Below are 23,895 nucleotides of genomic sequence, written 5' to 3' on the forward strand. Positions count from 1 at the left end.
GTGATGGAGCCATGTGCTTTTGGCTCCCACACTGGTCCAGTAAACACAGAGCTGAGCAATGCTCACAGTTTAACCACAAAGTTCCTGCACATGCAAACCGGGGCTTGTTCCTTGAGAAAACACACTGCTGGTCTGGCTCAATTCACTGGCAAAACTTAGGAGCTTCCCTGGAGCATCTCCATTTTGATAGGTGCTCCACTGGGACAGTTCCCAGTGCCTGGGGAAGTAAGCTTTCCCTGCATCTTGCCTTCCCCATTGTATGATGAGAAAGTTCTTCCTCACCTCGAAGAGGCACTGGGAGCAGTCCATCCCAAAAGTGGGCAGGGAGAAGCTGAGAGCAGCAGAGAAAGAAATTGGCAGCAGGAGTTGTTTCCCAGCCTGAGGGTGCCCTCTGGCGTATCCAGAAAACTGTAACACTTGTTTCTTGAAAACCCTCTTGTTTCTTGGGTTTACTTGGCTTCCTCCTTTCCCTAAAGCCTTGCAGCCAGCATGGTTCTTCACTGAAGGCTGCCAGGCAGGTGCATACCATAAGGTGATCCCCAGTCCAGTCCTGTGTGATGTTCACATCTATACACCCAGCAGCTGACAATCACTTTTTAATTATACTGGCCACATTCAGCATGTCAAGCAGGAGGCTTCTGGGCCCCAGTGTCTCAGACCCAATTTCCTTCCAGCAGTGCCTGGTAGATGTCCAAAACCAGCCTGCAGCAGGTCCCACTCCAGCTGTGCCCAGGCAGTGCTGCTCCCCCTGCCCTGGGCTCTGTCTCCTGGCACACGCTTTGGGCTCCAGTGCAGAACCATTCCAGTGCCAGGCTTGCATTTCAAGCCCTGGGCTCAATAGGGAAACCAGGCTGCAAAGAGGTAGGAGCAGCTTTTTAAAAACAAACAAAACCTAGCCCTTTTTTCTTGGGGGAAGTTTAGGAGTGGTGGCGGTGTGAGCAAACATTGCCATGATCGCATGGAACTGAAAACAGACGGTGAATGGGAGGCATAAACACAAAAGCTGAAGTAAATACAAATCCTCTCCATATGTAGAGTCCTTTCTTTGAAAAACTTTGTCATCTTGTCTTGATTGTGACATTTGGAATTTTTTTTAACAGTTTCAAAGCTTTTTGTTGGCAGCTGGAGTAACAAATGTGCTGGTAGGTAGCAGAGAAGCTTGTTGAGTGCTCTGGTGTTGCACTCTGCTGGGGCAGAGCGAGTGCTCGGGTATTGCAGTGCCTTGTCTGGCAGCTGCTGCTCATAGCAAAACAGTAAGGTCGTGACATTTTGAGGAATTAAGTCAAGTGTGGGTCAGTCTCTGTATGCCCTTTCTTCTTTCCTCCTTGCTCCTTTCCTCGGGTGTTTTCCAGCATGAGTCAGTGCATCCTCCCTCACTCTTCCCAGGGTTACAACACATGGTAATCTGCCAGGAGGTGGTCCAGGCTTGCAAAGCTCCTACTTCCTACCTAAAGGTGGGACTTTTGTCCAGATCCACCAACTGACATTCATCAGCAACCACCAGTGGAAGAGAGTTTGGCAGGCTGGAGTCCGGGAAGACCCATGCTAGGGGGTGCTTTTAGGTGCTCTTTTCCAGCTGTGTGACATCTATCCTTGGATGTCTTCATTGTTGTTTGCTTCTCAGCAGCCAGGTTTTGATCACATTTTCTCCTTGCTCTCTTCTGATCTTTTTCTTATCTCTGTGGTTTTTTTTTTCCTTAGGTCGAAAGCTGAGAGGAAAAGCCTTTTATTTTGTCAATGGAAAGGTGTTCTGTGAAGAAGACTTCCTGGTAAGCACCCAGTTGACTCTTGTGATGAGACATCTCAGTGTTGCCAGCAGACTCCCAGCCTTTCTGTCTGTCAGCTTTGCCTGTGTTTCACACATTCCTGGTCCAGCATCCTGCCTGGCTCTTCTGCTACAACATTTTCCCAGGGCCAGTCCCAGCCATGGTGGCTGCCCACATGTGGTGCTGGGGGTAGTTGAGTGAGAGGCCCTGGTTTTGAGGCACAGACCCCTAGCTGAAGCCAAAACCTGTTGTGATGGCTCCTTCAAAGCATTGTCTGCACAGCCATGCTGAGAAGGCAGGAGTGAGAGGAACAGCTACAGAGGAATGAATGGGTGAATTTCCTTTTTCACCTAATGGATATCTTAATGGATATCTTTCTGTTGCCCTCAATTGATTTTGTGTGAGTGTACCTAAGCATGAAGCAACCCCCCTGACATTTTTTTTTATCTGCACCCTCCTCCTTGGCTGGTGCAGATAAAAATCCATATACCCTTCTACCCCTGAGTCCCGGTAGATAAAGCCTTCCTTGAGACTTAAAAACGTTGTATTTGCTTACTTATTAGTGAATCCTCGTGATTTCTGTCAGAGAGAGGCAAGGTCATCTTTGTTCTCCTCTGTGCCCAAGGGGCATGTCATGGGACAGTCCCTTATCAGTAGATCTCAGGAAAAAAAGCAAAAAAGTTGCAGTGGGCCAGACTTGATTGCTATCCTAACAGGGAGCTTGCAACAATAACGCTGACTTTAGAGAATCTTCAACAGAATTATAACCATGTAACCAAAGAAAAACTTGGCTTTCCAGGCCTATATATACAGATACTGCAACATAAATATGTGATAGACACAATTAGGTTCTTGTCTTGTAGATTCATGTGGTCTAATAAGCATGTAAATAAGTCTTCCTAGTAAGTGCCTTATTTGCATGTGCATTTATGGTATTTATTTTTATACTTTAAATTAAAGTTAAATTTTAGACTGGGAGGTTACAGGAACTTGTACTCTTTCTGAGCCTGGGCACTCAGAAACACATCCACACCTTTATATAATAAAAAAAAGCATTGGAAAATTTAGTTTTTCTGTCTAAGGAGCACAGAAAAAGGACCAATAACAAATATGCAAATAGCACTCCACAGTATAATGTTGTTTATGCTTGAGTGGCCTTGTGAAATTTTAAGTGAATTCTTTTCTGTCCTTGCAGTACTCTGGTTTCCAGCAGTCGGCTGACAGGTGTTTCATTTGTGGTCATTTGATAATGGACATGGTAAGTGATAATTGCTTTAGGAGAAAAAACTCCCACAGCTTTTTACAAGAATGCATCAAAAGCAAAATATATTCATATCCAATGCTGTCTGTTATCATCTGGCAGTTTGCCTAGTGCAAGACTGATATCAGAAGGAAAATCCACTGAGCCTTTTGTTGACTTTTTCAAGGAAGTGAATCTGGCACCCTACTGTACATCGTGCAGAGACACTGCTCTGCCCGTTTTCAGTGGGTGTTGAAAAGCAGAGCCTCCAGATCTTTCATCCCTTTTTTTGACTTCTCTGGACAGTGTATTTGTAATCCTGTTGATGCTTCCTGCTCAGCAGTGTCGTGGTTCTGCAGTGCTCCCCTGCTGTGAGGCATCAGTGCAGCTCTCTCAGCCTCTCTTTCCTGCAGTCAAGATGTGGCTTCCCATGTGTATTCTGGATTAAGTCACTTTCTCGTTGTTTTTTGTTGGTACTGATGCTCTGGGGAGCAGGTTTGACCCAGGGTGTGTGATCCAGACCTCATTTTAGATCTGTGAAGCAGGATTAGCCTGCAGCAGGTACCTTCCATTCCAGACGTGCATGGGGTGGGGAACACTGAGGGGATCAGCATTCAGTTACAGGAAGTCCAGAGGGAGACTGGTATAGCTCGTGGTGTAAGACTACAGCTGAGGCAAAGAAATTAGGAATTTCTGATTCACAGCATGCCTCCCAACATTTTCTAATGCTTATCATTAATTATCTTTGTTTGCCTGCTTACACGGGAAAGCATTACAATTGGAAGCTGTTTCCTACTCAGAAGTCTGATCCTTCTACTGACGGACCATGGTATTCCAGGTAGTGAATTGCAGCTGTTGAGTTCAACACAGTTTCCATAGTCTGTGCTAATTAGAAAGCCAGGCGAGGGAGTACAAAGCCCTTCAATATGTAAGGAATTATGAAAACCTAGCAATAATACTAGTTTCAACTTCTCATGGAGAATATAAAAGTGTATTTCCTTTGTTTGGCTGGTACATCTTGCCTTGTGATCTTGCTAAGTATTCTCTACTTGTTGACTTCAGAAATTATTTTCTTTCCTTTAAATTCTGTCACTTCTATCCTTTGTCATGCTAAACATCTCGACTGAGTCCCTAAATTGTTTTTGTACCCGTGCTAATAATTAATATCTCTAGAGCCAGGTGCTGTGTATTGATACCAGCTGCCCTTTCCATCCTTGTTAACTGATTTTTCAGATGAGACGGGGGAAAAAAGACACAGCCCTGCTGATGAATATGCAGCATTATCTGGTGTAAAGCTGTGTGTTTACTATTTTCACCTTATTAGCTCTTCATGTGCATTTTCCCTTTCTCTTGCTCTGTTGCAGATCCTGCAGGCTCTAGGGAAATCATATCATCCGGGCTGCTTCCGATGCGTCATCTGCAACGAGTGTCTGGACGGTGTTCCATTCACTGTAGACTCTGAAAACAAAATCTACTGTGTCAGAGATTACCACAAGTAAGGGCAAAATAAACAGCAGTGATATTCCAAGCAGCAAGCCTCTAATTTAGCTTTTCAGCTAGTTAGGAGTGCAGATTAGTAAAATAGAGACAGGGTTAGAAGTTTTGAGGATGTGGCTAGACCCTAGAAATTCCTCCTCTCTCCTCTTATCCAGCTGTTGACTCTTGTGTAACTCTGAAGAAGCCAAATAACCTCTGGGCTTCAGAGGTTCTCTGCCCCTTCTGCAAAGCAGATAGAGTGAGAAATAGTGCTCCTGAAGTGTTCAGTGATGTACAAAATTAGTCTGCTTTAAGGTAAGCCTGTGAATGCTTGTGGAAATCAATGTGATCTACTTTTAGATCTACTTTTAGAGTAGTTGAAGGGCTGAATTTAACTTTTAAAGAATTGCCACTGAATCTGCAAAGCAAAACTTTTAGCCAGTTCTAAATTAAACAACTGATAAATCCACTTTAAAATCACTTCTAATTTAGACAGTAAAATAAAATGGCTGTGCTTCTGGCTGGTAGTTATGGTATTAGAGCTGCACACAGTTTGTGTGTCCTTCTGGCTTGCTTTGGTCCTTGCTCCATTTTCTGAGCAGGGAGGGTATTAAGTGTTGCTCAGGCAGCCCTTGGAACTCTTCTGTGTTGTGCCAAGACTAGAGTTCTTACAATCCTGTTGCCAAGATTAGTGGCCTTGTATGCCATCATTATTCAGAAATAATTAATATTTCCATGCAATTTAATTTAATTAATTATTGTGTTATAAGGCCTTAAGAAGATGTGCAGTCATGTGGTATTTTCTGAGAAGTTTTCTGCCCAGAGGCTGCCACTTCTTTTAATGTATTTGTCTGGGGACAGTCCTGCTCAGTTCCTCCTCATTTTCTTTTCCAAATCTCTCAGTAGCAGCCAAGAATTTTACAGGGAAATTTTGTATTTTTTCTGGCACTAAGTGTAAAATATAAGGTCTCCTTTTTGCCTGATTGAGCAACGTGTGCCAAGCATTACTTAAAATAAATGCTAAAATGAATTTATGATCTCAGGATGCCAAGCTTTCCTGTGGGTAAGTAATTTACAGCTGCAAGTTTTCATGTTATCACTGAGAACATACAGATCTCTCTTTTTGTGTTGATCCATAACTTGCCTTCAATTTCTCACTGCTCTTTCAGGGTTTTAGCTCCAAAGTGTGCAGCATGTGGACTTCCCATTCTGCCATCTGAGGTGAGAGCCTTTTATTCCATATCCCCTTGGGGGAGGAGTGTCAGGCCTTGCTCTCTTTTGCACTTGACCATGTGTCAAAATGAATGTGCTTGTGGATGGAGAGAGAAGGTCACTTCCTCCTTTGGTCTAAGCTCATGCACTGTTCTTGAGATGTGACCCTTCTTTTGTTCACTGATGAAGCTTATTCCTCCTCGGCCAGGCTGCTTTTTTCATCTCCTGCAGGATTATGCTGCTGCTAGTTTTATGTTCAGGAGAATTTTCCTTTATGTCAATAGGTGCTGGTGGTATTCATGAATGTCCTCTGTGTGACCACTCTGGAACTAACACATTTTAATACTTGGAGATGAATCTTGGGCGAAACTAATTTACAATGCTGAAAAATGTGATCTATTGAAATTACCAAGTCATTAATTTGTGATTTCTGATAGATGTTGCTGTTAAACAGACAACTTTTTTACACTTCTGGTGTCAGATTTTAGAGGACATCTGCAGTCAGTCAATGATGAAGCTTTACTGTAAAAATAACTGCAAGTGGCAGGATTTATTTGTGGTCTCCAACCAGCTGCCCAAATGCATTTCCTCAACATTCATTTTGTTGCAGGAAGCAATCTACAGAGTGCATGTGTCTGATCCTGCTGTAATCCTTTGTAATTTCTGCTTTGCTCAAATGCTCGCAGGGGTCTGATGAGACCATTCGGGTTGTGTCCATGGACAAGGATTACCATGTGGAATGTTATCACTGCGAGGTAGGTCAGCAGCTTTCTCAGGGAGTGGGCGCTTACTAGTCATAACTGCTATTATTTTTAAGAATGGAAATACATCTCCTGCTTTGCAGCATCAGTAGCTGAGCGATTCAAACCTTGCGGTGGGAGACCCTGTCAGTGACTGAGAAGTTTCCAGATTGAGGACAAAAGGTTTTGCTGCAATGTGTTTCAGTTCTAATTTCATTTGCTATCCGTAAAGTTACAGGCATCGAGTTAATTATTGCTTTTGAAATTTGGCAGTTTATTTGTTAATGCAGGAAACATGGTGACTTAGTAGGGTCCATTGCTGCCTTCCAGAGGCCTTGAGCTCCAGATCACATCAGTGTATCTGATTTCCAAGTCAGATTGTTGAAAAATGCTAAGGTGGTGACTGATCCTGTGAGGTGTAAGTTACCTTCAGTCTCATGGGAAAAGTGTCTTTAGGGCTGGAGAAATTACACGGCTGCACAAGAAAAAATTCCAGGAGATGCCAGCTCTTAAAAACCATTTAGTCTGTGCAAGGCTTCTCAGAAAGCCGCCATACTTCTGCTGCATTGAGAATTAAAATAAATAGCTGTTTTTTCTCACTGTGCTTATAATGCAGTGAAAAGAGGCCCTGACTCCACAATCTGTTTTCACATCAGTACAACTGTAACGTGAAGACGTGAATCTTACCTGACAGTGTAAGGAGACACAAGCATATTTAAAATACACAGGGTTGCACCTCACCACAAGATAAAGCTTATTCAATAAAACTGCTTTAAACAAATTTGTACAAGGCTGCCCATCCAAATGCCTGTGTCAGATGTTTTTCTTCTTGTGCTACATGCTGGATCTATTAGGAAGGAGCTGTTGGCTGGGTATTGTCTGTCCTTGTCACAAAATCACTTTCCTAGAAGCCAGACCCCAGCTGACACTGGGAGATGAGCACAAGCTCTAATAATTTGCACGGCCTCTCTTTGCAGGACTGTGGGATGGAGCTGAACGATGAAGACGGACATCGCTGCTACCCACTGGATGAACATTTGCTTTGTCACTCCTGTCACCTGAAACACATAGAGAATGGCACAACCCCAGCAGCTGCCTACCAGCACCACTACTAGTCAGCGTGGCCAGCGTTGGAAAGCCGGGACAGAAGAGTTGTTACATGATCCCCTTCTCCCCACCTTCAGCTGATTTCCTGTGCATGTTTTTTGCCAGTCAGCAATGTTCCTGTCAAAGGATCTGAGAGATTTTTGCTGGATTCGCCAAGTTTGTATGCTTATGGGATTCAGCTGCATCAAACCATGTCTACTTGACCAAGAATGTGGCACGTTAACTAAACCAGTCAGTTTACTTTTACATGTCCTTTTCTGCCGCCTGGAGATGCCTCTGGGCTCATTTTGGAAGATTCTTCAGTGAAAGCACAATTTGCTCTCGTGCCTATGAACTCAGATCGTGCCATGCGCAGTTAAAAAGCCAGAGGCTGGCTTGCCTGCCTGCCTGCCTGCCTGATGGGGACATCCCATCAGTCTACTGTTACCTGAAAGCACATTTCATCAGGTTGCCTGAAGGACACCAGCCTATTAGTACCAGCTTTTTAGACACTCTCTGTTTTTATTAATTCTTTAGGAAAACAAAAGAAAGGGGTCTGTGCAAAATGGCACACTCAGACCTTTCAGTTAATTCCCTGAACTCCAGTATCAAGTCTGGCTGTAAGAGTGCCAACTCTCCAAGCACAAACCAGGCAATGCTGTCTGGCAACTGGAGGCAAACATCCCATTTCAAACAGAACAAAAAACTGGAACAAGCTAGGCTAAGCTACTGCAATGACTTGGGGCCCAGGCTTGTGTGTCAGCATGACACATAGGGGCCAGTCTGCTGTGTCAGAGTCTGAATAGTGGATCATATTTGGAAAGGAAAGGTCGGGATGCTGAAAGTGTGGACATGGGGGAAATCCACCCTCATTCTTGCTTGCAGAGCTTGCTTTGGAAAAAAGTTCTCCATACACAGACAGTTGCCTGAGTTTTCCAGTTTGTCCTCATAGCTCAGCCCTCAGCCTGGCTATTCCTTTTCATGGTGTTTACCCAGCACAAAGCCATTTCATAGTGGTGCTTATTCAGAGCTTGGGGAGCGAACTTGAGATTGTTATGAAGGCTTTGTCACGCAGGGATTTAGAGCCCAGCTCCACAACCTGAACTCAGATGAGTATGTTGGCATAAACAGATTTGCTCCTATGAATAATAACAGCTTCTCTGAGCAAGGGGTTAGGGAGTTTGGCCCTTCCTTTCTGTTCTGCTGAGGAAGCAGGAAGGCAAATTGTTTCTTTTCTTGACCCTCCCACTCCCCCACTCCCTGCTTTATAGTCAAAGAAATCTGTTCCCCTCGTATGTGTTACGTGTATGATAGGTGTGCCTGCAGTGCATGTTCTGTACCTACCAAAGCTGTGCAACCCCTCATGTACTGGTACTTTTGTTTTACAAAAAGTTCTTAATTTAAAGCCTGAGATGCAGTTGAGGATCTTAACTACTCTTTCTTTGTGTGGAAAATTAGTTAAATCCTCATGTATCTGTGCTGAAGATGTAAATTTGGTTCTGACTGGCAAAGGATGGGATGACATTCTTGAAGAACTTTTCAGTGTGGAAACAACAATAAATTAGCTGAGCCGTGGCACTGGGATTCCCAAAATGTTCCCATGTTGAAAACCCACTACAGTTCAACCAAACCTCTTTTCCAATAGCATGGATGTAGCTTGAACTTTATTTGATGTAGTCAGACAGCAACCTGTACCCATCTGGAGCAGCACAGGTGTCAGGTAGCAGCAAGTTGCCTATCTCTGCCTGTGCTATGAAGTCATCTTCCCATGGCTGAAATGTGAAACTGCCCCAGCCTCAGGAGCTTGGCATGGTGGGCCTGGCATGGAGTTTCATGGTGCCAAGTGACCATCCAGCCCTCTGCCCCATCCAGCTGCAAGTGCCTCTGCCTGTTTCCACTGCTGTTCAGGATGGGGATGGCTGGAGGCATTCCACTGCTGTTCAGCTTGGGGCTGGAGGCTGGTCCTGCCTGGAAGCCATCCAGAGCTTTGGTGTAGCTTGCCTCTGCAGCACCATTTTTCCTGGGGACATGAATCCTTTCAGTGAGTGACTGAAAGCTCAAGGGAGGGCACTTTAGTACTGTGAAATATATCTTCTGAGAGTTTTACCTGTGATTTTAGAGGAGGTAAAATTGACCCCAAATATGTGAGCCCTCCTTGAGCCTTAAATTTAGCCTCCAAATGCTGGTTAGGAAGGGGATGGGAGCTGACACAAAATGTAAGCAGTGCTGCATCCAAGCAGGATGTATCAAGGGCAGCAACAGCCAGGGCACATCCCGAAGTGCTCTCACCCCAATGCATCCCATCAGCTTGTGTCCTGCAGGACAGCTAGGCTGGAGCAGGGAGGGCATATTCAGGGTGTTACTGTGATCTCGGGACTGTCTGAAGGGACTGAGGTGGAAAATAACACCAGCTCACAATCCCTAGTAAATAATTCAAATAGTCCTGGGCAGGTGGCTGCTTTTGGCAGTGAAGGCAACGAGATACCAAAGTGTTTTTTTGAAGTGAGCTGGATACACCAGCCTTGGGCATCTGTTACTGCCTCTGAAAGGCCAGCTGCTATGTAGTTCATGCTTTTGCTACCTCTTGATTTTTTAGATCAAGCCCTTGTGCACATTTCTTGGCCTTCATTTTGTAAAGATCTGAAAACACTAGTGGGACTGGTATTTTGTTTTTAAACTGCAGTTTAAACTTCCGTCTCACCCTTGCAGCCTTCCCCAAAACCTCAAAATAAGCAGAAGAGAAGGGAATGAGGAGAAGGACAATTTTCCTTCATGGAAAGCCTCAAGGGCAGCAGTTTGTGGCAAGATGTCTTGCAGAAGCCCTCTTTGCATCACCAGAGAGTTTGGCCTCTGCTCCCACACAGTGTCTTCTTACTCTTGTCAGCCATCCTGTATCCCTCAGCACTGGAGAAATGAAGGCTGCCCTACTTCCAGTTTTAAGGTCCCCTATAAATTATTAAATGCTAACACTCTCCTTTCCTGTATTTACAAAGAGCTGGAAGTGACAGTGTGAAGCTCTTGAAAAAGGAGCCTGTGAGCTTGTGGTTTTGAAGCTAAAGCATCTACTGCACTGCCCTGCACCCCTGTGTGTGCTGTCTTGCACTGCTTCTATCTCTGGGAGTTCGAATTCCTTTAAGCTCAGTATTATTTCTCCCAGGCTATGGGTGTCTGAGTCCCTGTTGATTTTCCCCAGCTTCTGCCCAGCTCTGCAGCTGCCTGACAGTGGGTCTGGCACAGGGGGAGGCAGTGGCATCCTACACAGGGGGGAACCTTCTCCCGACCCTCCACCAAGCATCTGTGGAGCTGCAAGCCCTCACTGCCTGCCTTCAGGCAGCTCCCGCAAAGGGAGAAATAGCTCCGGAGCTGGAGGTGTGAGGCTTTGTGTCCTCTTCAGAAGAATTTCAAAAAACACGTTAAATTCCAGCTATCTCCTGGATGATATACATTGGGTTTTGCTGTTCACATGAACCTTGTTGTCTTTTAACTTATTAAGAAGCTATGAAAACGTGCTATGAAAAGTTAGTCTTGGTTCCTCCCCCAGCAAGTTCTTCTGCCTGGCTTTAAAGTAAAGGACCCTTGGAAGTCCCATTGTGCTGTTAATGAGTAACTCTCATGCAAATAGTTATTCAAGTGAATTCCTTGAAGCCTGCTTTCAGGAATCAGAGCTTAAAAGATTTTTTCATTCAGATAATGCTGTTAAATTTCTATTGCTTAAAATACAGAAACTCATTTAAATAAGGATTTTTGCATAAGAGCCGGGGGAAAGCCCCAGCTACAGAAGCAGCAGACATTTTTGTGTAATTTAAAGTGTAAGAAGCACCTGTGATCAAAGCGATTTGGGAAACTGCCCTGATGTTAAAACACGGGGAACAGCAGTTTCTAACACTCTGGTAAGGAGCATTTGAAAAGATCTGTGGCTCTTCAGTTTCTGAATTTCATTTGGGGGCTTTTAAAACGTTTTCCCAGTCTTTCAAGATTTAAATGCTTTTTTTTTTTTTTTTGTAGATCTTTTTACTACAAAGTGAATAGCTGCTTAGTCTGTAAATGATGGAATTTCATCAGCAATCTAGTGTGATGTGGCAGCCTTGAAAGGGGGAAACTGGCCTTGCAAGAGCTGGCATGGATCTGGCTGGCCATTCCAAAGAAAGTATTATCTTTTTTTTGGAAAAAAAGTCCCATGTGGGCCTTGACCACTTGCCATGTGCTCTTTCTTGGGGTGGTGTGTGCAGTTGTGTCCATGCACAGGTGCTACACCTGCCTTTCACCCCTCTGTGCCCATGCCAAGTGCTTAGGTAGGTGCCTTTTAAGCAACTTTCTGTGCATGAATGTAACACCAAGTTGACCCAGGCATGGTCACTGGGCAATACTCCTGGAGTCAGTACCTGCAGGCAGGGAAGGGCTATGACCACATACACATCCCTGTCCCCCATCCTGTGAGTACCACTGGGAGAAGCTGGGAAGGGCTTTGCATCTCTCATCATGGCACATCGTTTGTGCGTTCATTTTTCTTTTCCATTTCTGTATCCTGCTGCTCGCTGGCTGCAGTGGCTCTGGCTGTCCTCGCTGAAGCTGACTGGGCAGACATCTTCCTGTCACGAGCCCACAGAGAGCTTGGATCTGCTCACCCACCCTTTTCCTAAGGAGAAGCAAAGCTTTCCTGAGCAATAAAAATCCTTACCCTGCTTTCTTCCAGGGCAGCCAGAAGTTGGTGTGACAATGCATCTGCAACCCACTCAGACACGACAGGAGATGGCAAGAAACTATGCCCACATGCAAATCCATGGCAAAGAGTCCTGTAAATGTCCTGCGGCCCTGGTGGAGGGATGACTGGGCTGCAGTTGCCAGCCCAACCCTCCTCCGCACGCAGCAGGTCTGCGGAGCACGGCCAGGCAGGGACCCAGGCACACACCCCCAGGCTCTGCCTTTCTGGATCTGGAAAGCAAATCCAGAGCCTGCCTAATGATACTGAACGGTACTAGTTATTTTATGTTTCCTTCAAAGCTCGGCTCCAGGAGAGAGTATTTTAGGATTTGTGCTGGTGTAACCAACCTTAGCCTCCCTTAAACACAGCCCTCTTTTCTTCTCTGCTGTTAAGTATTTATAAAGAATGGAGACCGGTAGCAGAACGAAGCCACTGGCCTGTTGTGATTTCAGTGATTAAAGACAGTATCTTAAGCAACACTCAGAGTCAAGTCTTTCCTAAACTTACAATGATTGCCATTGCCCAGAGTCCATAGTGGGGGGAGTTATGCTGTAAAATTATGGTTTCCCAAATTCTTCCTTACTCCTATCCCCCCCACCTCAGTGGCTGAGGGTGGGGAGAACCACTTCAGTGGGGTTCACTGGGAATTTCCAGTCCTTTGCAGGCAGCTGGTATTTCCTGCAGCTCCATCGGAGGCTGTCCTGCTCTGGCATCCTTCTGGGGAGGCCCAGGTCCCAGGCTGAGGATCTGGGGAGGGATGTGCTTCATGTGGGAGCAGGCTCTGACCCCAGCATGGGAGTCTCCTTTGCAGCATCGGTGGGGATGGGTTCCTGGAGGGTTTTGGGTAGTGTTCCCATGTTCCCACGGTGCCCCTGCTACCAGCCACCAGGTGCCTCATGCCCGAAGAGGGATGTTGGCCAAGCAGCACCACAGCAGCTTGGAGCTGTCAGCTAACATGAAGCAAATACATAGGAATAACTAATAACAGTTCCCCGTCCTTGGGGCAAGAAGCTGCCCAAGCCTGAGGCATGACACCCAGAGAGCTGGATCCGGTGGGAAACTGGCCAGGAGGTGCCCCAGGTCTGCTCCTTGCCAAATGCCATAGCCTGCAGGATCAGAAAGCGTGGCTCAGTGGACAGCAGCTGTCCTCGAGCTGGGGGGCTGCCGAGGGCAGGAAGCCCTGTAACACCACCGAACCCCGGGAGGTTTGGAGACGCCCACACTGGGGGCTGTCAGCTGGAAGTACAAGAGGAAAAAAAAGAAAAATATGAGAAATGGAGTGAAAAAGGAGCAGCCGAGCCAGCCAGGAGTCGAACCTAGAATCTTCTGATCCGTAGTCAGACGCGTTATCCATTGCGCCACTGGCCCTGCCCGAATACCGGCTGCTGCCCCCGCGCACTTCAGCACAATTCTCTGGCGCTGCCTCAGCCAATAGCGGCGCCCCGAGCTCGCTCGGCCCCGCCCCCTCCCGCTATAGGCGGCGCCCCGCCCTGGGCTCGCCAGCGCGCCCGCGGAGGTTTGTCCCGAGCGGCGCCCCGTCGCTCCGGCCCAGGGACGCGTCAGTCGGGCAGGGAGGGAGCGGCCGGGTGGGAGCGGAGCCGGCGGCCGGGGACAGCCCGAGGGGACGGATGGCGACGGCGGCACCGGTGGGAACCACGGCAGCGGCGGCCTACGCCAGCCTGAAGCTGTGAGTGACCCGTTGGGACGGGGGTGACGCGGTCTGGTACCTGCCGAAGAGGAGGGAAAGGGAAGGGAGGAGCCGCCGGCGGAGCGACGGTCACCCGTCCCCTGCTGTCCCCTGCCCTCCCCCGGCCTGTCCTCTGCCCTTTCTGCCCACCTCGGCTCCCGCGCTCGCCCGGGTGACCGCGAAGGGCTTGGCCTGAGGCGGCGGCTGCGTGCGGGAGGAGGACGAGGAGGGAGGACTTTGGCCGCGGACACGGGTCCCCTGTCGCCGTCCATCCGACAGCGCTGCGGGCGGGCGGCTCCCGTGTCTGTGTCGCTGCCCGGAAGGTCACTGCCCGCGGGGCTTCCCTTGGCGTGAGGAGCCCGGGCTGCCTGCTGCTCGGGGAGGCTCCGTCTCTGGAGCCGTTCCAACCCCACCTGGCCGCGTTCCTGTGTCACCTGCGCTGGGTGACCGTGCCTTGGCAGGGGCGTTGGGCCGGGGGATCTCCGCAGATGCCTTCCAGCCCTGACAGTTCTGCGATTCTGCCTTGGTGCTGCTGGGTAGCTGCCGTAGGGGCTCGGGCACTGCTGTAGGGCTGTGGGTGTGCAGCGCCGCTTGCCAGCAGAAGGTTCTCTAGGCGTGCCTGTCCATCGCTCTCTCGTGACACAGATGGGCTTGGTTTTTGTGGTGTGTGATGGTTTTGATGCCAGTCGGTGACTGAACTTCGAGGGCTTTGAACTTCCGGGACCCTCCTGTGCTGTGCCGGCTGTGACTTTTCCAGATAAGTTCTTCTGACTACCCGGTGTAATTTTGTTGTTAAAACAAATTTTTTTAGGGGAGACTGTAACCCTTTGAACGTGTGTGTATGCCAGATGTTTGTTTGCTGCCTTTAATACAGCAGCAGAAGTTGCATAACCGAAAGCAGCGCAAAGTTAACGCTGCGAGAGGCATCTCCATTATAAACCCTCACACCCGTTCAAACTCCCGAGGGTATTGCTCTGAGCATGAGACTCTTCATGACTGTCTGAAGCCAAAAGTGAAGTGTCTTTGTGTGTCCTAAAGGCATTCCCAGGCTTTTGACCTCTAAACAGTGGCTGGAAACTCCGTAATTGAGTTACCGATGCCATTTTCAGGCAGCAATATCTGAAAGTGACTCTTAAGCCTGATTTAACTGTACTTTATGCTCTGTTAAGTTTCATTTGACAGTAATCTTTTGGATTCAGAGCAAACAGATCTTTTGGAGGCCTGTATTAACAGTTTGCCATAATGCTGTTATGTGTCTCAAAGTCACCAGGCTTCTTATTTTGTTCAGATAGGTATGTGAGGGTATACCGACCCTGGAGGTAATTGAGTGGTGCTGAAGAGTAACATCACCTGTGATGGCAGAAAGACTTTACTTGGCAGAAAGCTTTCTTTTTTTTTTTCCTCTTTTTTTTTCTCTTCTTGTCACCTTAGCAGTATTTGTCTTTCTTTACGCTGATCTTGTGATCTTTTTGGCTGCAGAGGAGCAAAGGTGAGTTGTGTGAGTAGCAGTTGTGTGACTTGTAGTGCACAGTTGTTCTTACTGAGAATTCTTTCAAGTAAAAGCACTTTCCTTGATACAGGCTAGTAAAGAATTCTCTCATTCAAAGTTTAATCTTGGCTAAGAGTAAGCTTTGATCTTTTTAGAACAAGGCTGTCTCAGATGTAGTTTAACATGAGTTTTTTCATCAACATGAAAACAGAATTGTTTTATACTCTGGAAAATGAGCTTATTTTCTTTTCTTGTCGTTACACCAAGTTGTGATAATGGCTGCAGCCTTTCTACCAAGCATTCGAAGATACAGGGCCATAACTTGGGTGATGAGTCAAACCTACCAGCTTGTCAAGGTCAGAGGAGAATGTTCTCATGAAAAATCCAGGCTAGACTTCAGTTTGGGGATTTAGTGGTGGCACTCTTTGGGTTTGGATTTTTAACCCATTACTCACTGTCAAGCTTAGGTCAGATTCTGCAACAGTACCTTTTCTGGGTACTCTGCTGGCCCTGTATGGAGCTTCCCTGATTGCTGTGCTCTGCGGGGCCCTGTTCTGCACATCCAGCCACAGGTTCTAGCTCTCAACACAAACCCCTTGTGTTCTCCACCTTATCAAAAGCAGTGGTTCACACCCTTTGTGCTTTGACCAGTGTCATCAGTCGAGTTCAGGTGGTAACACTAAAAGTGCTGATGTCTGGCATTTGTGCTGCTTATGGAACTTACTGAGTTACACCAACAGTTATTGGGAAAACTACAAACCTGAAAATTGCTGTCCGTAGTTGTCACCTCTGACATTGCTATATTTAATTAACTACTTCTGGTAGCCTCAGGAATAAATTGTAAAATTCAAACAGCTATTGCACGTATTGCATCTACAACTGGCAGTGGAGTTGCCAGTCCAGTTAATAGACAAAACTGTTAAAGGTGTCTGCAGAATAGAGAAAATTCTGACTGTTGTTTTGGCTCAGTTAAAATCACTTTTTTTTTCTTTGTGCTTGGATGAAGACTTACCTTGCTGATAGCCTTCTCAGCATCCTGGGAGTCCGTGACACTAGCTGTGTTTCAGATTTAACTCCTCCTGCCCATAGTTATGTTGCCTCGCATGACTTTGAAAAGTGAAAGCTTTGTGAAAGTACTTGTCAGTCTTTGGTAGCCACTGCGCTTGAACACAATGCCTTCCACTCGTCTGTGTTTGGGGGAGGTCTAAAAGGGTGTTTGGGTTTGAACAACACTTCCATAAAGAACAGCTACAAATCCCTGTCTTCCTGTCATGGTAAAGCTCAGGGATGTTGGTTGAGCAGGACATTAACTCATGCAGTAAATTATTTTCATCTAGAGTGAAACTTCACTGGAAATAGACGTTGTGTAGCTAGGCCTTTAATACCTGCCTTTTCTGTTTTGTTTCTAAATGGTATTTCCACTAGTTTTCTAAATCCTGGGCTCTTTCTCCCTGCAACAACCACTTCTGTATGGGGGATGCTCCAATTCCTTGAGCTGTTTCTGCTCAAGGAGTAATATTTATGGGAGACGTATAATTAGCACACCTGCTCACCTAGAAAATCTGGAATCTCTGGAGTGCTGAAACCACCAGTGTGTTAGCTCTGTTACTTAACATACTGTTGGGACTCTGCATAAACTAACATCTTATATCTCACTGCAGAGCAGTTTGCTGTGCTCAAGATCCTAAATGCCTCTCTGTGCAGTACAGGGTGTGCTTCTGGGTTGTTTTATTACAGTATTCAGAGGCTGACATCAAAGACTTTCCTGCATTAGAGCACTGTTAAGTATTTATGGTGAAATAATCAATTACTGAAGTAAGGATTTAGCTGTTGAGGCCTAGAAGGCTTAAGTGATATTGAGTGAAGTACTATCTTTAGTGGCCATTAGAGCATGCTGGGTCCTCTTTCATGCTGTATCTGAGCACAGGAATATTCCTGTGTGTAAGATCAGCTTAATTAAAATGTGAGATGCAACTGTGCATCATCTGTATGATACAGTGCTGCTTTATAACTTAACTAAGGAATTGAAACTTCATAACAAATACAAAAACAAAAGAAATGCTGTCTCACAACTGTAAATGAGTCTGACTTTGCACTTGATGTAAGCAAGCAGTGGTTTGTTCTTTTTTTGATCTTGTTTTTTTCTGTTACATTAAGAATCAATACTTTTTCCCTGCAACTTTGAATTGTAGGAGTGAAATCTGCTGAGTTGCATTATCTCTTGCATCAATCTACACAGTTTCAGTTGCAGGAGATTATCAAAATGAAGTTCAAGTTACCTTCAGTAATATTTGAAATGGGAATTTGGTTATTGCGGTTCTTCAATACCTCTTCTCTCAAGTAATGCGAGTTATACTGAAAACGTAAAATATTTGTGCTTATCACTTCCTTTCTTCTTTAGCAATACTGAGAAATAGTTCATTATAATGGTGGTCAGTTTTCCTTTAATTAAAAAAAAAGGAAATAGAGGGACTCAAATTTTGTGAAGATTTGACATGCTGTTAAGTTCTAAGGGAAGCAGGATGGTGATGAAGCAAGGTGGCGAGAGCTCTTGATGTGTTGTATAGTTCTAGACAGCAGTGACAATGTAGCTGAGGAGAAGGCAGGCTCCACTGTCATATATGAAGTTTTTACAAAAAACAGAATGTAGCTGGGTGTAGAAAACCAGTTCTAAGCAGAACTACCAACACTATAGGCTTCTATAAAATACTGCTTTCCTGATTGTTATGTTTTATACAATGCTGTCGCTTGGACTTTCATCTGTCCTTATTTCATTAAAAGAGTAGAATGAATCTGCAATTTCTAGTTGTGAGTGATCCTTTCTTCACCATTTACTGTCTCCCTGTCAGATGATTAAAATTAGCATGTGTGCTATCTGTCTAAACTTGTGATAGACATACGGGCTTGCTGGTGAGTGCAGTTTAGAGATGAATCTGTTCTTGCATGCAGTGTTCATCAGCTTCATTTCTGAAAGACAAGTGAGAGGTAATCATCTTGACTCTAGCAATTTTACAATAGAAAAGTTAATTTAAGTGTGAATGAGACTACTAGCTAGTTCTGGTAATTGGTGAAGTTGTAAATCAGCACTTGGGCTGGAGCTGCTTTGAGTCTTGGCCTCTTCCTCAGCCATATTTTGGGAAATGTTGCACTTCTTGCACAAATGAAGCAAGGACTGAGTGAATCATCTTTCTGTTGAAGATTTTGTAGAGCACTAATTATCCCACTTCTTCTGAAGCACAAACTCAATATCTTGCAGGGCCTTAGACTTTCCAGTTTGTGTTGCACAGCTTTATTTAAGGCAGTTTTTAAAGGTGATCCTAAGAGTGTAGTATTTGTTCAAGTTCTGTCAACTTTGTAGATTGGTAACTTCATTTCTTCTTACCCCTGATTCCCCTCTCTCAAGGGTCAACCACATTTTTGTTTCAGACTGCTGCAAGCTGCTGAAGCCTTTTTGGTCCATTGAGCTGAAACCAGGGATGACTTGCCATACATTCTCCATGATACTTTTGTCACCAAATTTGGTCCTGGAGCGAACCATGGGAAGGAGGACTTTGAATAAATGTGAAACATAAATTTTTAGTTTTGCTTAAACTATAGACATTGTGTAAAAGGAAATGAAGATGATAAAGTTGGTAAAAGTGATGGTAGTGGCAGGAAATAATGTGGACTAGGATTTCAGAGAGAAATGCTGGGATGTGATCTAGCAAAGCAGGGCATATGGCACACATTGAGAGACCAAGCATCATTTGTAGTGGCAGCCCTAATTCTCTCTGTTTTCTTTTCAGTTTGGGGATATTGACATAAGACTTGTTGTTCTTCAGGAAGAAATTGTTATTCTTGCATGTGGTAAAGAAAACATTTGTTTACATGATAATTATTTGAGATTTGTAAGCTCCTTCTCAGCTGGTTAAAAACAGGCTTTAACCGATGTGAATCTCTGTTCTGAGACTGTAATAGTGTCATGGCCATGTTGCACTTTAAAATGTAAGGAGCAGCTTTTAAAAATGTTAGCATGAATGGAAATGCATTTTGTGCTCTGTACAGTCAGTGTAGATGTCTTGTCTGTGTTGTGCTCTTCATACAGAGTATTCAAAAACTGAAACTGTAGTTCTCAACACTTCGTTTATGACCTGATAAGTTAATGTGTTTACACAACTTACTTTGCTTGAGGTGCTCAGATGAGTAAGAGTTCATAAGCATCTGTCCATTATGGACATTAATGGCACAACAGGTCCAATATTAAACTTCATAGAGTCTCTTCCTAGTTGTTGTTTTAGCTGGAATTTATGTGTTAACTTTCATCCCAGAGAAAAATGAGCATTCAACTAAACCAATAAGCTGCAGCTTTCTCTTGTAGAAAAAATGTGTCCTGCTGCCTCCTGCCAGTTAGCAATAGGTTTCTGACCGCATCTTAAATAGTATATCCTCTTTTCTTTTTAGATTCTTTAATAATGTGAGGGTTTGTAGGTGGCTTTAAGCTTGTCTTGCCCCTGTTGTATCTGTGTAAGCTGGTTTGCTTTTTGCCATAAAGACAGCTCCCATTATTGCTGCAAAACTCCCCTAAAGAGCTGGGGGTGCACATGTGCACTTCATCAAAAACAGAAGCAATGAAAGTAAAGTAGGTGTTTTAAGGCTTCAGTGTTCAGTGAACTGCATGTTTATATTTCTTACTCTGATGTTTTTCTTTTCAAAGGTAAATCATGTAATATGTGTACATGAAAGATTTAAGGATGCTGATTTACAAAGGAAGTACTGTAGATATGTTTCCCATTTTAGGACCCATAGACTCTAATGAAGTTAAATTATCTAATGAACGCTTAACTATTACTTGCTTTACAGTTGGTTGTATTATGTTGTTTGGTGGATTTTTTTCAGTTCAGTGTTTGCTCTCCTCAAACCTACAACATTGGTGTTATTAGCCTGTTCTAACTAGCATCACCCTGCTCTGTTGTGGCCTCCAAGGGCTGCAGGTGGATCTGTGCTCTGCCGTGGACCTCCATGGGCTGCAGAGGGACAGCTTTGCCTCACTGGCCTTCACCAGGGGCTGCAAGGGAATCTCTGCTCCAGCTCCTGGAGCACCTTCTGCCCCTCGTTCTGCACTGGCCTTGGTGTCTGCAGGGTTGTTTCTGTCACACATTCTCACTCCTCTCCCCTGCTGCTTGGTTGTGGTGTTGTGGTGAGCATTTTCCCCTTCTTAAATATGTTATCCCAGAGGTGCTGCCGCTGTCACTGATGTGTGGTGGTGGCCAGCAGTAGGTCTGTTTTGGAGCTGGCTGGCATTGGCTCTGTCAGACACGGGAAGCTTCCAGCAGCTTCTCACAGGAGCCAGTTCTGTAGTGGCCCCCCTCACCCCACTACCAAAACCTGGCCATCAGACTCCTCTGATCTAAATTAGGATTCTCATTCAGCTTTCTGAAGGATTAAAAAAATAAAAGATGCGTAGAAATGCGAGATCTATTTAGGGAGAAGGAGCCTAAAAATACCTACCCTGTTACCAGAACAAGAATTTTAAAACTCTGACCCCATGTTTTGTCAAGACTTAAACTAAGAAAAAATCAGTCTAAGAGTCAAGAACAATAGTTTAGGAGTGTTTGGGGAGTTTTGTTTCTTTGCTGAGCGTTTCCTGTGCACGGCTACAAGCCACTTCTGCATAACCCTCCTATCGATGCACAGTATAAGGTGTCTGGCTTCTTGCAAATACTAAAATGGGAGTGTTTTTGAGGAACACTTCTAAAAACTGTTTATGACTAGCAGTGGGTTTTGTGCTGGTTTTGAGGGGAAGGAAGGGAAAGGTGGCAATGATGTGTGAACAGGAAGTTGATGTGTGACTTGTCTGTCTGGTGCAGGTGTACGTGTTAATGCCATGTGTGTTATGTAGACCTGGCTAACTCATCTGGGCAATGGTAGTGTTGAGGCACCCACTTCAATAAATTAGTGTGCCACTTGTACTTTTCCATTTCTTCTGTGTTGTTTCTAGAGGATTCTTGCAATACTTACAACACTAGTGTGAAACAGGTGTGTTTATAATTTTGTACATTACATTTATGTTTATTAGACTTTCATTAGGGATGTGGTCTGATCTGTTAGGAAGTTTTTGGTTCCAAAACTTCTGATTTTGTGTTGGGTTTTGGCTTATCAGATATGGCTCAAGCTTAGAGGAATTAGAGTGGACCACTACATACACAAATTTACTTTCATGTCTTTACTTTATGGTAATAAAAAAGGATTAAGATTGTTAAGGAGGCCATGAATTTTGCAATAACTGATGAGCTGGACTTGCTTTTTTTTTGCTTTTTTTTCTTGTGCACTGCTAACATCAGTGGCTGTTGGGAAGCAATCCAGTGAGAATGTTGTTATTTTGCAGCTGAAATAAGGTGTAAAATTGATTGCTTTGTCTTCAGGTGGTGAAGAATAAACAAACTCAAAGTAAGTTTTGCTAAACTAATTCCTTTTTCCTCTCTATTCCCTTAAAGGCATATAACGCCAGAGAAGTTCTATGTGGAAGCCTGTGATGATGGAGCCGATGATGTGCTTGCGATTGACAGAGTCTCCACAGAAGTCACTCTTACAGGTGACTCTCCTCACCAGTATTTCTCAATACAGTCTTCTCTGTCCTTTTTGTCTGTTTTGCTCTAGGAGCCCAAGAAGATCTTCAGAACATTACTGAGATGATACTGGCATAATTGTTTGTACTTTTAGATACTGTTTAAAACAATACTTTGTATTCTGTTCTGCAGAGCTTTGTTTCAAATGCCCTTTGGCTGTAGTTTTGATGGTGTGCGTTCCCAGGGTGATAGTGCTTGCCTGTTCTTTGGTAAGGCCGTCCATTACAACAGGGGAAGCTGACTCATCCAGGCTAGTTGGGGTTGGTGCTAGAAGTTCAAGATCAAACAGGGAAAGGATTGAACACTGGGGTTCTTCAGCTTTTGCAAATTGTCCCAGTGCTGTCTTTTATATAAAACTGAAACCTGACTTTTCATAAAGCCTCCAGAAATGGTAAAAAGCAACAGTAAAAAACCCTTTACTATAAATTTCATTCTGTGTTGCAAATCCAGATTTAATGTCAGTTGGAAGAGTCTTAAGCCTGTTGATGTCTTGAAAATTTTAGTTACATTTTTAAAAGAGTATGAAACAAAGAACTTTAATCAAGTAACAGTAAAATGAAGGCATTGGGAGACTTCCCTTTTGATACTTCAGGAATTTGGTAGCACAGTATTACTTATCTCCAAACAGACAGAAATGCTACAGTAATAGTACTATAAAAGCAGTCATTCTCTCTTTTATTTCTCTTTTATTAGGCTTCTTGTATACTTCATGTAAGAGCAGTATGCCCATCCCACTGATACTTTTAGTATCATAGTATATTTTTTTCAATTTCTCCTTCAAAACTGTCCCTTTGAAACTGTCAAGATAGTTATCCCAAGTGTTTTGTCAGTCTTTTGACTGCTGCTCTTTTATCAGATGAACCTGCAAGGTGTTTAAAGCAAAAGAAGATGCAAGGGTTACCTTTCTCAGTTTTCTGAGTTCAGGGAAAATGCTTCGTTCTGGGGGATGACATGAGTTTCTTTAGATTTCTCTAAAATCCCTTCTGTTGTTTTAGAAATGTAGATAGATTAAACTTACACATGCTAAGTCTTCTAATTGATATTTGGTTACTTTCTGGATCTCTTGGTATGTCGTTTGGAATACTGTATCCCTTGCCACATGTATGCTGCTGTTGGTAGTTTTGCAGAGACAGCTTAAGTCTTCTGAGACACAAATATACTAAAGCTCAGAAGATGCAAACAGACCTGGGAGGCACAAGCACTTATGATTTGGTTATCCTTTATGTCTTGATGGCTTCAAAACAAAGCTTCTGGAAGCTGGCAGGACAATATATTGTTGAGGAGTCCACTTACTATGCTATCATGAAAAGAGGTTGAATTAATTTAATTGAATGACTGCTTTGATTAAATGTGAGAAATTGGTTAGAAAGTGGGTTAGAATCCCAGATCCTCCTCCCAAAGCTCCATCAGGCTTTGAAATTTTGATGCTTTGTTTCTTATACTTAAATATACTTAGATTTATATACTTATAAATATACTGCAGCAAAACTTGATTTGACCAGGAAGGCTGGAGAAACCTAGTTCTAATTGTGTTTCAATACAGACATGAAAGAAGCAGTTTGAAATTCTGATGTTCTTTTCTTCTGCTTTTCAGTTAAAAAAGATGTTCCCCCTTCAGCTGTTACAAGGCCTATATTTGGTGTTTTGGGAACAATCCGATTGGTGGCAGGTAAGGAGAACAGACCTGTGCTCTTTAAAAATACTTAAACGAAATAGATTGCTGAAGAAGCTTTAAAGGCAAAAATAGTATTTGCAAGTGTCTGAGGCTGCACTTTGGTCTTTATGATTGGCTTTCCTTGTGGCTTCTAGAGGATGGAGTCATCCAAATCTACTTTATCATGAATGTGTGTGCAACTCTTAAACCAGGAGGTACTCTAAAGGTAGGGTTAACT

At 44.3% G+C, this 23,895-nt stretch overlaps 2 protein-coding genes and 1 non-coding gene across 5 annotated transcripts in view; 2 read left to right on the plus strand and 1 right to left on the minus strand.

Moving 5' to 3' along the window:
• The window catches only part of LIMD1 (LIM domains containing 1), a 32,992-nt gene extending 20,293 nt beyond the window's left edge, over positions 1-12,699 (plus strand). Inside the window, exons 3-8 of one of the 2 annotated variants that reach the window (XM_038164678.1) lie at positions 1,702-1,769; positions 2,962-3,024; positions 4,371-4,501; positions 5,652-5,703; positions 6,381-6,449; positions 7,412-12,699. In XM_038164678.1, the coding sequence (XP_038020606.1) occupies positions 1,702-1,769; positions 2,962-3,024; positions 4,371-4,501; positions 5,652-5,703; positions 6,381-6,449; positions 7,412-7,549 (521 nt within the window). In that variant the 3' untranslated portion in view covers positions 7,550-12,699. Of the gene's footprint in view, positions 1-1,701; positions 1,770-2,961; positions 3,025-3,776; positions 3,845-4,370; positions 4,502-5,651; positions 5,704-6,380; positions 6,450-7,411 lie in introns of those variants that run through there. The other variant, XR_005259898.1, reaches the window with a different exon arrangement.
• Positions 12,700-13,517: 818 nt separating this feature from the next.
• Positions 13,518-13,590, minus strand: TRNAR-ACG. Its single transcript has one exon. It is a non-coding gene; the product is annotated as a tRNA-Arg (tRNA).
• A 135-nt stretch (positions 13,591-13,725) lies between these two features.
• Positions 13,726-23,895, plus strand: part of SACM1L (SAC1 like phosphatidylinositide phosphatase) — a 29,431-nt gene continuing 19,261 nt past the window's right edge. The window contains exons 1-3 of one of the 2 annotated variants that reach the window (XM_038164655.1): positions 13,726-13,909; positions 21,872-21,969; positions 23,598-23,672. In XM_038164655.1, coding sequence (XP_038020583.1) covers positions 13,851-13,909; positions 21,872-21,969; positions 23,598-23,672 — 232 coding nt within the window. In that variant the 5' untranslated portion in view covers positions 13,726-13,850. Of the gene's footprint in view, positions 13,910-21,871; positions 21,970-23,597; positions 23,673-23,895 lie in introns of those variants that run through there. The other variant, XM_038164664.1, reaches the window with a different exon arrangement.

The sequence above is a fragment of the Motacilla alba genome, chromosome 2 (assembly GCF_015832195.1).
Source record: "Motacilla alba alba isolate MOTALB_02 chromosome 2, Motacilla_alba_V1.0_pri, whole genome shotgun sequence".
Classification (NCBI taxonomy): Eukaryota; Metazoa; Chordata; class Aves; order Passeriformes; family Motacillidae; genus Motacilla; species Motacilla alba.